General features: G+C 38.2%; 1 protein-coding gene across 1 annotated transcript in view; it reads left to right on the top strand.

The window, feature by feature from the left end:
• Window positions 1–15,341, top strand: part of LOC126101182 (phenoloxidase 2-like) — a 213,004-nt gene that overhangs the window by 31,394 nt on the left and 166,269 nt on the right. Inside the window, exon 4 of the mRNA XM_049911879.1 lies at window positions 8,546–8,769. Coding sequence (XP_049767836.1) covers window positions 8,546–8,769 — 224 coding nt within the window. The remainder of the gene's footprint in view (window positions 1–8,545; window positions 8,770–15,341) is intronic.

The raw sequence follows: 15,341 nt of genomic DNA, 5'->3' as shown, positions 1-15,341 counted from the left end.
GACTGAACCAGACGAGATTTGAAAACCTGGGAGCTTAATGGTGGAAGACAAGGTAATACACAAGACAGAGATAACTACTAAAACATCAGGCATGAGTAAATAAGAGTGAAAAGCTAAGTGCATTGCATGTAACGGAGGTGTGAGGGGGGATGTCGAAAAATAGACAGGTGAGAAAATAAAAGATGTAGGAAACTAAAATGGGATCCAGAAAGGAGTAGTTACTTTGAATAAATGCTGAGATGGAAGGAATTATTGTAAATTAAGGTCAGGTGGGTGGTAAGAACCGAGGACATGTTGTAGTGCTAGTTCCCACCTGCAGAGTTCTGAGAAACTGGTGTCTGGGGGAAGAATCAAGATGGCGCATGTGGTGAAACAGGCACCTAGGTCATCACTGTCATGTTGTACAGCATATTATGAAATGACACGTCATACAAAAGCTGTTATGTAAACACTGTTTGGCCTTTTAGGTTGGCATGCCTACCACCCAGTTATCAGTCAGGACAAACGGGCATAGGCAGAGAGTGTATACAGGCAACATACAATGTCCTGTTGCAGAGCATGCTGTACAACATGACAGTGATGACCTCTGTGGCTGTGTCACCACATGTGCTAGGTGGATTCTCAGAACTCTGCTGGTGGAAACTAGCACTATAACACGTCCTTGGTTCTCATCATCCATCTAGCCTTAACTCACGTTACTTCCTTCCATCACAGAATTTATTCACAGCAACTACTCCTTTCTTCACTCCATTTTAGTTTTCTACATCTTTCATTTTCTGACCTGTCTATTTTTCACTGTCCTCCCTTCCACCTTTGTTACATGCAATGCACTTAGCTTTTCACTCTTATTAACTCATGCCAGGTGTTTTAGTAGTAATCTCTGTCTTGTATATTACTCAGTCTTCCATCTTTAAGCTCTCACAGTTTTCTAATCTCATCCACTGTAGTGCCTATCGGTCTTTCCTTCTCATCCTGTCCGGTTAGTTTCCTCTGACCTGGAGTTCTGGATGACTTTTCTGAACTGTACCCCTTTCCCTAAACCTCTCCCGTCCTTTTCCTTCACATTTCTTCCTTCCACTTCAACTCTTCTGCCAGAAGAAGGAGCCACTGGCTCCAAAAGCTTGCAAAATTTAAACTCTTTTGTGTGTGTTCCCTGTCTACCACTTGGGGAGTAAATTTTTTACCTATCCATTTACATTATATTGCCTATATGCAGTTTGTTTTTTCTTTGTATAATGGCATCTACCAGTAGGAGAGTGCGATGTGTCACACAGCCCACAGTTTATGTGTGTAGTTCAAAGAGTACCAGGATGGGTTTACCATACACCCCTGGCCACTAGACATCCTAGATTTAGACCCAGTTGAGAAACTGTGGCACCGCTTCAAGCAGGCTGTATGTTCTATGGATCCTCAGCTGAGAAACCTGGGGCAGCTGGCCACAGCATTGGCCTTGGCATGGCTCCCTGTCCCTGTCTGTACCTTTCAGAACCTCATTGTCTCTCTTCCTGCACATCTCTCAGCAATCCACACTGCAAAAAACGGTTATTCAGGCTTTTGACAGGTGATCATACTAACATGGCTCGACAGTGTAAGTACTGTCTTTTCTGAAATGCATCACTAACCCTTGCATTTCTCCAGGGAGACTGAGATGTGCCACTATTAAACCCCTCCATAACAAGGTCATAGGAGAGGTGTTAATAACTACAACCCATATCACTAACATCCTTTATAGCCCACCGGAGCAACAATAATATCTTAGTTAATCATAGTTAGGATTTCAGAAAAGTTATTCAAGTGAGAACGTCATTTCCATGTTCACTTACCAAATTCTACAATCACTAAATAACAAAACAGCACCAGTTGGTGTTTTCTGTGACCTATCTAAGGCATTTAACCATGTTAATCACAATAGTCTCCTGGATAAACTGAGGTTTTGTGGAATTGATGGTATAGCCAACCAATGGATAATGTCATATATAACCAAAAGAATTCAGAAAATTATGTTTCATAATTCAACCAATTTAAGCAGAAGAGGTGCTTCTGACTGGGGAGAAATCACTTATGGGGATTCCACAGCAGAAGAGGTGCTTCTGATGGGAGAAATCACTTATGGGGGTTCCACAGGGCCCAATATTAGGTCTACTATTGTTTCTCCTATTCAAAAAAATAAATAACAGTACAATTTAAAAAATTACAATTTCAAAAAAATCATGTGATTTATTCAGGAGAAAGAGCTCCAGAAATTGAGTGAGCCGCTAATGTGTTGGTGAACCTTTGGCCCTTACACGAGTGGTTATTCGGCTTGGCATTGATTGACAGAGTTGTTGGATGTCCTCCTGAGGGATGTCTTGCCAGATTCCATCAAGTTGGTGCACTGGACCATCAAAATTCAGAAATGGTTGGAGTACCCTACCCATAATGCTCCAAACGTTCTCATTTGTGGAGAGATCTGACAATCTTGCTGGTGAAGGTAAGGTTTGTTGGTCATCAGGGCACAATTCAAAGCAGTTACCACTGCTGAAGACAATTCTCCTCCAGCCAATGAGATTTCAGGCCAAAAATGCGTCTGAAGATGCCCCAGACGGTGGTGGTATACCAACCTGATTGCCCGCCTGCCATGTGGCCCCACAATTGGGAGTGATGGTCTGGGGTCTGTTTCTTTTCATAGCAGGACACCTTTGGTTGTCATCTGTGGCACTCTTTTATAGCACAGTGGTATATCTGTGATATTCTATGCTTTGTTTTGTTTCCCTTCATGGCAAGTTGTCCTGGGCTTACATTCCAGCACGATAATGCCCACCCTCACACATCAAGAGTTCATACTGCTTGTCATTGTGCTAAGGTGTCAACTAAAAAGTTTTGGGTGTCAGTATTAAAGAGAATTTAAACTGGAAAAAGCACATTTTTGAACTCCTACAACATCTTGGTTCAACTACATTTGCACTTCGAATCATTGCAAATATTGGGGAGAGACATATGAGTAAGTCGACATTTTTGCTTTTTTTCATTCAGAAAGATCATATGGAATAATATTCTGCAGTAACTCATCTTTAAGAAAGAAAGTATTCATTGCTCAAAAATTTGTTGTAAGAATAATATATTGTACTCAACCGTGATCATCTTGTAGACTTCTGTTTCAGGAATTGGGCATTTTGACTAGGGCCTCAAAAGAACAATGATGTATGTAATTACAGTAGCAGAAAAATGACATTCATTAGTCCACGTCATGTTGGTCTTTAGCACAAAAATGGGTGCACAATGCTCCCACAAAAATTTTTGATCACTTACTTGTCTGATAGTCAGTAAATTTGAAAACAAACTGAAATCGTTTTTGCTTGTCAACTCTTTCTGTTTCCTAGAAGAATTTCTGTTATTGTAACATGTGTAGAAGGTGATGGGTAGGAATTACTAACTCACAACCACATTAACAAAATTGTAAATGTTCAGCATGCAGTGTACATATGAATATGTAATGTGTATATAAGATGACTTGTTCCACTCATTATGACTAATTATACAAATGATTGATGGAACAAATAATTGTTGGATTATGAAACTAACTAACTCCATTCACTGTTCCAAGTAGACTATTGCTGTTGGAGTGTTGCTACTGCTTTTGATGTTATTACTGTTGCAGCATTAATTACTACTTCTAAGGTTTAAGAAACTCAGTGTTCATATTTGCCTTCACTGATTGTGTGCTGGGATCCAGTCCTGTGCCTTCATGCATGTACCATTTTTGTACAGGCATGTTTGGTTCTTGCATACCAACATGTGCAGCTTGTATTAATTTGCAATTAGACAACCAGAAAACAAAAATAAATTTCACAAAAACCTCAATGACCTGGGTGGCATGATCAAGCAAACTTGATATTGGAAGAATAATACCAGGAAGTCCATATATCTTCACAAGTCATTATCAGTACAGCAATGAACAGTCTGTATAATGATCCTTAGTCCAGTCCAGTAGAGAATATCCAGGTTTTAGTAGCATGTCACAAGGATGATATTAGTAATACTCTCAGAAAATAATACATTGGTGGGGCTCCCTGCTGCTACTTATAAAGGTACTCTGGCCCGCAAGATGCAAGACAAGGTGAGTTGCTGCAGGCACCGCCTATCCCAAGTTGTTGTGCTGAGTAACTCTTTTGATTTGATAACATTTACATCAGTGTCCTTATCCAGGTTATAAATGAGGTTCAGGAAATTTCCATGCTTTTGAATGTTATTCTGAAGTGCTGTCAGGCTCCCTGTTGGGTACACTTGGTATCAGTTGAGAAATGCAATGCACTAACCTTTCTCTGTGATCAAGTCAGATATAGTTACGATCCCATAATTTATGTAAGATAATCTTAGTGGTATTTGGTTATAATGTAGATGCTTTCTGTGGTATGTTTACTTATCCACAATAAAACCAGATATCATGGCAAATGTAATCATGTAATCAGGAAGAATTTTCAGTCTGCAGTGGAATGTGTGCTCGTGTCAAAATTCCTGACATATTAAAACTGTGTGTCAGACCAGGACTAGAACCTGGGACCTTTGCCTTATTACGTAATTGAGTCAAATTTACAAAGAACTTAGCAGTATGATCCCTCTCATCAGCAAGGCATTCCACCCCTCTGCCCTTGGTGCACACACTGTTTCGGTTTGGAAGGGTATAATATATCTGCATCCCCTCCTGTGACAAGTTGGCACATACAAGAGTACCTCAACATCATGCAGACAGTAATTTGTTCTAAATTGCTATACCATGCTCACTCTATAAATAAGGGGATTCACATTTACGTCAGGGTAGCAGTTCCATGCATGTTTCTAAATTTCTGGCTAACAATGTTTTCTGTAAATAAAAATTATATTACTTCTTGTAGTTAATGAAAAACAATAAACTCTAGTATAGCTGAATTTCAAAGCATAATATAATTTTCAAAATAACACTTTTTCTTATAGTTGTCTAAGCAGTTGAACATCACCCAAAATTGTTATTTGCTAGTTGGAGTGCAGACAAGTACTATCCATGTCGGAGGCACTCTTGTTGTTGACTCACACCACTATGATGCATCTTCTGCACACAAGAATACACACTCTGGTCACTGCAAAACTTAAGAACTTCAATGTTTAATTGCAGGTTATCTCTGTAATGTGAATGTATGAATGTTTGAAATGAACCGTGTTGCAGTTAGCAACAGTGTGCGATCATTGTGGACTTTGTGACTCGTGTGATGGTTTCATTTAAATGAACCACTGGAGTGTAACTGTATTTAACAGGAACTGTGCTGAATGTGTACTGTGTCATTTTTAGATAAATGTGAGCATTTTATTTTGTGACACCATTGAAAATGTCACCATTATGTTTATATTGCTGGCCTAAAGACTTATGCCAATTAGTGTTTGCAGTGGAAAAACTGGTGGCCATAACTAATAACCAGTCTTTTAAGGGGATAAAAATATGTGTGTTTTAATGCCATCTAAAATATGGTGTTGTGTACATCTTTGAACAAACACCATCCAGTACTAATTTAAACTTTCAGCTTCAAGATGATCAAGACTGGTGCTACCGAGGACGACTCTATTAATTTTGTATCAGTTTTGTTATACTCTGAAGAGGCTTCTGCAATGTGTTTAGCTGTCAGCTTTCTATAATATTCTTACTGCATACTTCTGTAGAATACTTATTTTTTGACTTTAGCTGCATTGTCCCAGAGGTTTTGCCATAGGACAGTATTGAGGGAAAGTATTCGGAGTATGCCAGGAATGTCATCTGTAGGTCAACAGTAAGAGAGATTTGTAAGTGCAAAGCAGGCAAAAGTGAACTATTTGATCAACTTATCTACATGCAGGTGCCACTTTGGGATGGGTGCTTGGGAACATCTCATCCAGTATATACCTATTGATATCTACTTCCTGTCCTTGCAAGTCTTTTTTATTTATTTGGAATACCTGCTTGTGGGGGAAAAATGATAAAAGGTTTGAGTTAATACCATACCAAAATCAAGTTCATTAAATGTGGTTCTCTGTTATTTTAATTTTTTATTATATTAAAAGGTCTGATCTTAGTAGCATTAGAGTTACTAGATTATTTAATGAGTCAGGGTTTCTATAATATTTACAATCACAATTTTTTAAATAAAATTTACAATAATGGATACAGTACTGTACAATATAGTACATTCATGGTAGTACAAATATCAGTTAATGTTACATCATAATACATGAAAATAAATAATGTGCTTAATACAATAAGATAGCAGAATTAATATTTACAAGTACAATATGAGACATACATATTATTGACATCTTAATACTTGAAAATCAGTGTAATGCACACCCATTTACACAAAAAAATTGATAATTGAGTAGAACAAATTTTGCATAAAGCATTCTTTTGATTTGCTCTTGAATTTTGTTGTTTCAAGTTCTAGACTATTGATTTCTGTAGGTAAAGCACTGCAAACCTTCATTCCTGCATAATTTACTTCTTTCTGCACAAGCATGAATTTTGTCTGGTTGCTATGTAAGTCCCTGTTTTGATCACATATTGTGGCAATTACAGGCGCTATTTGTTTTGAAATTAGAGTGGTTTTTATTAATGAAACATATGAGTGAGAATACATATTGAGATAGTGTTGTAGTTTTCTTTTACGAAGCTTTTTATTTGCTGAGATTCATAGAGATCATCATAGATTCTAACACTTTAGATGACAAGAAGCGACGTGGAGCTGGTTTGCAAACTTTCCACCTCTCTCCCATAGGTTGACTTACTTGGAATGCACAGCTGATCTTCTCTGCCTAGCCGGCCACGTTGATCTCCAAAAACTTCTTCTTCGAAGAATAATGCTGGTTAAGGGAATTTGTCAGACTCTCTCTCTACTCTTGAAATAATTTGCTACTCGAAGAATACTTTTAGTTCAGTCATGGTATATTTCAACTTCCACAAAAAACAAATTCACCATTTCCCATATAATTATTTGAACTTGTGCGAGTCAACCAAGTCACAAAACATTAGACTCTATTAGGATATGTTTACAACAGAGTTGATGTAATAACCACAAGAAAATATGAACATGTCAAGCTTCTAGCAAGTCCAACACATGAATAATCTCATTTCTTCATTTGTTCTCAACAATCATCACAGTCACTAAACCAGCAAAGAAAAGCACAGGCTCTTCTCTACAAATACACTGAAACTCTACGGACCGTAAAGCAGATACTTATCAGCTGCCTTTTGGCCGCCGCATCCACATTTTGCTCGTGACTGTTTTTAGACCTGCACACACAAACATGCAATGGACATAGGTCGGATTCGTCTCTTTCACACTTCTGTTTAAAATATCGTGGGTTCGAGATGGAGGAAGGTCAAGTGGTTCTAGAATTTACATGGAAATTCTCGAAGCACTACCTATTCACCCTCTCAGGTCGAACACACGATATTTTATATACCATCATTATGTACATTTATATCACATAGAATAGCAATTAACCTTTCAACAATACACCTTGTTCTTTTAATAACCGTTTTTTTTTTTTTTTTTTTTTTTTTTTTTTTTTTTTTTTTTTTTTAATTATAAAATGTGAATATTTCAATCAATGTTGGAGTTAGCTCTTTCAGTATCTAAAAATCGTGAGGACCATTTTTTTTTCTTTTTTCTGCTCTTTATCCAGTTGTAAATTGCAGGTGTTCAGGACACTTGAGTACTTTATTCTTTATGCTTATTCCTTGTACTATTTTTTCCTTAGTACATACTAGTATCATTATTTATAGTAGTTTGTAGTCTGTGGGAACTCTGGGCAAAATAAAAGTGTTCCCTTTTGATGCAACTATCTGTAAGGCAAAAGTTGCAGAATAAAGTCTTTTTACCATATCTAATATATATGGCCATGTGTGGGCAACTGGAACCTTGATGATGAGTGTGCCTGCTCTCACATTCCCATGCAGCCTAACATTGGGCCATTGTTACATCCTGATGACCCAAGAATTTGGATACTGCCTGATTTGACCAGCTGACCAAATGGAGAACCACAAGGAAACCCTTATCAAATTCTGTTAAGTATTGAAACACTATTACACATGAGTATGCGACATCCCGGTGCCCTACACAGTGGTCTCCCAATACCTGACACTGATCTTGCCCCTTATATGTCCTATCAGGCCTGGTAGCAACACCGAACACTAACAAACATTCATGTACCTTGGTGGCCATTCTACCTGTGACAGAGAATTTTAGCTCTAATCATTTATGTACCAGTCAGTGACTCATGTGTATTTGTTACATTGATATCCAGCCATGTCTTCCATCTACTTCACTTTTTTTGGCAGACAGTGTGGATGTTGTCACCTTGTTTTCAATGGACAATGATTTGAAGCAGTTCACAAGTGCAAGAAAATAAGTTACTAATAAAGTACACAAATGACATTAGTTACTCACAAATTCAATCTTTGTTTAAAACTCCACATGGCAACACAACTTTTATGGGAATGAAATTTCACTCTGTCTTTGCATTAAAATGATGATGTTTTCATCATATGGAATTTTATTTGTTTCAGGAATGCGCACATACGAGGACTTTCTGTCCCTGTCAATATACTGTCGTGATCGCATGAATCCGTATATGTTTGCATATGCATTGTCAATTGCCATTATTCATCGACCAGACACACAAAATATACCTCTCCCACCTCTTACTGAAGTGTTTCCAGACAGGTTCATGGACAGTTCCATATTCGGACGCGCTCGTGAGGAAGCAAACATTGTCAGCACTGGAGATAGGGTAAGTTTTGTACATCTTACAGTGTACTGTGTGTCATTGGTGACTAGTGAAAACTTCTTATGTCAGCAAGTATAATGCTTAAATACATTAATCCATCATAAAATAAATTCAGCTTATAAAACGTGACAGCAGAAGCTCTCATGTCAGGTATATTTGACAAGCCCATCTGAGTCAGTGACAGATAAGTACAAGATAATGTGATGAACTGCTGCTGTTCTGCAGAAGTTTCATATATTTATTTAGCAATGATCCTGTAAGTCTAGTGTTGTACTTTGTACAGTAGACACTGGACCAGTCCTTAAGAGCTATGAAGAACTTCTTACATTAAATCGTCTCTAAGAACCATGGAACTTTCCAAGGTGGGGTGGCTTGAATACTCGAATGATACAGACAGAAACCACAGTTGAGGAGTATCTGTGGAGAGGCCAGACTAACCCATGAACCCTGAAGGAGACAGCTGTCTTTTCAGTAGTTGCAGGGGTAATAGTCTGGAAGGTGTATTGATCTCACCTTGTAACATTAGCCAATATCACAGTGCAGTATTGGTATGCCCTGTTGAAAGCAAAGGAAAACTACCACCATTATTTTTTTCTGCCAAAAGCGTACTGCTCTACTGTATGGCTTAATGATGATAGCATCCTCTTGGGTAAAATATTCTGGAGGTAAAATAGTCCCCTATTCGCATCTACAGTCGGGGACTACTCAGGAGGATTTTGCTATCAGGAAAGTCAAAGCTGGCATTCTGTGAGTTGGAGAGTGGAATGACAGATCCCTTAACATGATGGCAGATTAGAGAAAAAAAGATAAAAAAACAGATAGGTTTAAGTTAGATATTATGGGAATTAGTGGAGTGTGGTGTCAGAAAGTGCAGGTCAGTACAGGGTTATCAACACATAATGAAATAGGGGTATTCCAAGAGTAGGCCTTGTAATGAATAAGAAAATAGGAATGCAGGTAAGTGACCACAAATAGCATAGTGAAGAAATTACAAGGGGTATTCCAAGAGTAGGCCTTGTAATGAATAAGAAAATAGGAATGCAGGTAAGTGACCACAAATAGCATAGCAAAGAAATTACAGTATTCAGGAGACACATGAAGCCAACACCCAGCACAATAGCATACGTTTATATGTCAACAAATTCTTCAGATGATGAAGAGATTGGAAGGATGTGTGATGAGATAAAGGAAATTATTCAGGTTGTTAATGGAGACAAAAGTTTAATTGCGATGGGGCTGGAAATTGTTAGTAGGAAAAGGAAGAGAAGGAAAAACAGTACAAGAATATCAGCTGGGGGAAAGAAATGAAAGAGGATGACATCTGGTAGAGTTTTGCACAGAGCGTACTTTAATCACTGCTAACACATTTAAAAATCTTAAAAGAAGGCTGCATATGTGGAAGAGACCAGGTGACACTGGAAGATTTCAGATCGATAATAGAATGACAAGACAGAGATTTTGGAACCAGGTTTTAAATTGTAAAATATTTTCATGTGTGTATAGTCTATGACTGTAATTGACTGATTATGAACTGCAGACTAAAACTGAAGAAGTGTGAAAAGTGAGGAATTCAAGGAGATGCCACATGGATAAATTGAAAGAGTCAGAGGTTATTGAGAGAGCATTAGGCACTGTTGGGCTGAATCAGAGGAAAGTAATACATTAGAAGATGAACAAGTAGCTTTGAGAGATGAAGTAATGAAGACAGAAGAGAATCATGTAGGTAAAGAGGTCAAACCCAGTAGAAATCCTTGGATAACACGGGAGATAGAAAATGTAATTGTCAAGAGAAGAAAACTTAAAAATGCCACAAATGAAGCAGGCAAAAGGAAATATACATGTCTAAAAAATGAGACTGACAGAAAATACAAACTGATTAAGTAGGCATTATTAGAGAGCAAATGCAAGGCTGTAGAAACATGTATAACTAGGGAAAGTTTGATGTCACCAATAGGAATATTAAAGACACCTTTGGAGAAAAGAGAAGCAACTCTATGAATAACAGTAACTCAAGTTGCAAGCCAGTACTTAGCAAAAAAGAGAAAGCTGAAAGGTGGAAGGGATAAACAGGTCTCTGTAAAGAAAAGAAATGTGAAGACAATGTTATTGAAAGAGAAGAGGAACTAGCTGAAGATGAGGTAGGAGGAATACTAGTGCGAGAAGAGTTTGCACAGAGCTGAAAGACCTAAGTGGAAAGAAGGCATGTGGAGTAAATGTTATTTGCTCAGTATTATTGAGACTTTTGGGAGAGCCAGCTGAGACAAAATTATTCCACCCAATTGCAAGATATATGCAACAGGTGAAATACTCTCAAATTTCAAGATTCGCCAAGATAGTGTTATAGGCCCTTTGATGTTACTTATCTATATAAATGATTTGGGAGACAATCTGGGCAGTCGTCTTAGGTTGTTTGCAGATAATGCTGTCATTTATTGACTCATAAATTCATCAGAAGATAAAAAAAAATTGCAAACCGATTTAGAAAAGATATCTGAAAGATGCAAAAATTGGCAGATGACCCTAAATAACGAAAAGTGTGAGGTCGTCCACATGAGTGCTAAAAGGAATTCGTTAAACTCAGTCTAATCAGTCTGATAAATCAGTCTAATCTAAAAGCCATAAATTCAACTAAATACCTAGGTATTACAATTACGAACAACTTAACTTGGGAGGAACACATAGAAAATGTTGTGGGGAAGGCTAACCAAAGACTGCGTTTTATTGGCAGGACACTTAGAAAATGTAACTCATCTACTAAGGGGACTGCCTACACTGCGCTTGTCAATCCTCTTCTAGAATACTGCTGTGTGGTGTGGGATCCTTACCTGATAGGACTGATGGAGTACATTGAAAAAGTTCAAAGAAGGGCAGCACGTTTTGTACTATTGCGAAATATGGGAGAGAGTGTCACAGAAATGATACAGGATTTGGGCTGGACATCACTAAAAGAAAGGCGTTTTTCGTTGTGATGGAATCTGCTCACAAAATTCCAATCACCAACTTTCTCCTCAGAATGTGAAAACATCTACATCTACATCTACATCCATACTCCGCAAGCCACCTCACGGTGTGTGGCGGAGGGTACCTTCAGTACCTCTATCGGTTCTCCCTTCTATTCCAGTCTCGTATTGTTCGTGGAAAGAAGGATTGTCGGTATGCCTCCGTGTGGGCTCTAATCTCTCTGATTTTATCCTCATGGTCTCTTCGCGAGATATACGTAGGAGGGAGCAATATACTGCTTGACTCTTCGGTGAAGGTATGTTCTCGAAACTTCAATAAAAGCCCGTACCGAGCTACTGAGCGTCTCTCCTGCAGAGTCTTCCACTGGAGTTTATCTATCATCTCCGTAACGCTTTCGCGATTACTAAATGATCCTGTAACGAAGCGCGCTGCTCTCCGTTGGATCTTCTCTATCTCTTCTATCAACCCTATCTGGTACGGATCCCACACTGCTGAGCAGTATTCAAGCAGTGGGCGAACAAGCGTACTGTAACCTACTTCCTTTGTTTTCGGATTGCATTTCCTTAGGATTCTTCCAATGAATCTCAGTCTGGCATCTGCTTTACCGACAATCAACATTATATGATCATTCCATTTTAAATCACTCCTAATGCGTACTCCCAGATAATTTATGGTATTAACTGCTTCCAGTTGCTGACCTGCTATTTTGTAGCTAAATGATAAAGGATCTATCTTTCTGTGTATTCGCAGCACATTACACTTGTCTACATTGAGATTCAGTTGCCATTCCCTGCACCATGCGTCAATTCGCTGCAGATCCTCCTGCATTTCAGTACAATTTTCCATTGTTACAACCTCTCGATACACCACAGCATCATCTGCAAAAAGCCTCAGTGAACTTCCGATGTCATCCACCAGGTCATTTATGTATATTGTGAATAGCAACGGTCCTATGACACTCCCCTGCGGCACACCTGAAATTACTCTTACTTCGGAAGACTTCTCTCCATTGAGAATAACATGCTGCGTCCTGTTATCTAGGAACTCCTCAATCCAATCACACAATTGGTCTGATAGTCCATATGCTCTTACTTTGTTCATTAAACGACTGTGGGGAACTGTATCGAACGCCTTGCGGAAGTCAAGAAACACGGCATCTACCTGTGAACCCGTGTGTATGGCCCTCTGAGTCTCGTGGACGAATAGCGCGAGCTGGGTTTCACATGACCGTCTTTTTCGAAACCCATGCTGATTCCTACAGAGTAGATTTCTAGTCTCCAGAAAACTCATTATACTCGAACACAATACGTGTTCCAAAATTCTACAACTGATCGACGTTAGAGATATAGGTCTATAGTTCTGCACATCTGTTCGACGTCCCTTCTTGAAAACGGGGATGACCTGTGCCCTTTTCCAATCCTTTGGAACGCTACGCTCTTCTAGAGACCTACGGTACACCGCTGCAAGAAGGGGGGCAAGTTCCTTCGCGTACTCTGTGTAAAATTGAACTGGTATCCCATCAGGTCCAGAGGCCTTTCCTCTTTTGAGCGATTTTAATTGTTTCTCTATCCCTCTGTCGTCTATTTCGATATCTACCATTTTGTCATCTGTGCGACAATCTAGAGAAGGAACTACAGTGCAATCTTCCTCTGTGAAACAACTTTGGAAAAAGACATTTAGTATTTCGGCCTTTAGTCTGTCATCCTCTGTCATGTCTGTCATTTTGTTGACGCGGATCTACATAGGGGGAAACGATCACCATGATAAAATAAGGGAAATCAGAGATTGTACAGAATGATATAGGTGTTCATTCTTTCCACACGCTATATGAGATTGAAATAATAGAGAATTGTGAAGGTGGTTCGATGAGCACTCTGCCAGGCACTTAAATGTGGTTTGCAGAGTATCCATGTAGATGTAGATGTAATAATTCCAACTCCAAAGAAGGCAGCTGCTGACAAGTCTGACTACTTCCAGATAATCAGTTTAATACTTCTTGGTTCCAAAGTATGGCACAAATTATTTACAGAGGATTGGAAAAACTGGTAGAAGTCAATCTCAGGGAAGATCAGTTTGACTTCTGGAGAAATTTAGAAGCACATGAGGTAATACTGACCCTATATTTTATTCTAAAAGAGAGACTGAAGAAAGTTGTATGTGCATTTACAGCATTTGTAGACTGAGGTAAAGCTTTTGACAATGAAGGGAAAAGCTCCTTGAAATTTTGAAGATAACAGGGTGTAAAATGCTGAGAATTAAAGATCAATTATAATTTGTACATAAACCTGACAGCAGTTATAAAGAGTCATGTGACATGAAAGGGAAGCACATGCCCGCACACCCACCATCATCGCAGACTGCACAGATTATGATATCGCTTTGCCGTTTCCCCCTGGCAGCGGAGCTGATCTCTAAAGTTTGTGTATATATTGTCCCAGCTAGTTAAGAACCATTCCCTGCCTTGTGGCTCAGGCATAAAACATCTCTGAATCACATTGTGGATCTAATTGTGTGAACTAGCAGTTGAAAATTGATCTCGTTTTTTATTTCCAGAGATATTTTATACACTTTCGACTATGACAGATCCAAAGACAGTGATTTTATTTATTACTCAGGAATAACATAGCAATCGAGTTCCAGTCTATTTTTTCTAATTTTTGTTTCCCAAATAATTTTATTTAGTTATCCTGGTAGCCAATATGCCTTTGTTAAATCCTGTTATCTGTCTATAACAGGTTGATCAGCTTTTCTCAATAACCCTTGAATATCCACAGATATAGTTGTCTATGTACTAGCTGATTTTGGGGGATTTAGAAAACGCTGAGAAAGTTTCATATATATTCTGTTTTATTGACACAATTCACTTCTTAAATTAATGAGAGATAGCACTGAGGAATCAATGAAGAAGGAATTGATCCTAGTGTGTATCGTTTCGGTATAATAACAGTCAATCTGTACCACATTCCTTCACATTCCTATCAACAAAGATATGATTTCCCATGAAACTGCCCTTTACCATTAATATCTGATAAATCATAAATATGTCTCTGGCTTTACAATGTCTAAGTTTCTTAATTCTCATGACATGATATTAATGATAAGTTTGAGTTCTTTCAATGTCTGTTCAGCACAAATTTAGTCTTTTCATGGGCGCTATATCTCTCATCTCGTTTATTAGCAGAATCGCCTTGACAACGATCGGCAAAGATATTAGTATTAAAAGGTCCAACTATTTTCTGTCCCAATATCTCAAAATAATCTATTATCCACCACTCCAGTGTCTAAACCAGTCATAAGAATGATATTTAATTAGGCTTATAATACCACGGAAGACTGCAAAAATGCGTAATTGAAAACAAAGACTCAAGTGAGCTAACAGTGCTGTGCATTGGTTTATATATTATATTCAAAATAGAACACAGCTCCATTATGTCTTCCTTGGATTCCCTTTGTACTGCTTTGAATTACTCTATTTCAAATATCTATTCTTTGTAAAATTTTAACTGACTATTACTTCAAAATACAGCTACTGTTTTTTGGCTCTTGAGTCATTTCGTATTACAGAATTTAATCTAATATTAATTTCTGAATACCCACTCTTTAAAGAGTGGTTA

The sequence above is a fragment of the Schistocerca cancellata genome, chromosome 9 (genome assembly GCF_023864275.1).
Source record: "Schistocerca cancellata isolate TAMUIC-IGC-003103 chromosome 9, iqSchCanc2.1, whole genome shotgun sequence".
NCBI lineage: Eukaryota > Metazoa > Arthropoda > Insecta > Orthoptera > Acrididae > Schistocerca > Schistocerca cancellata.
Note: the sequence above shows the minus strand (reverse complement) of the source record. Positions and strands in the feature narration are given on the sequence as shown.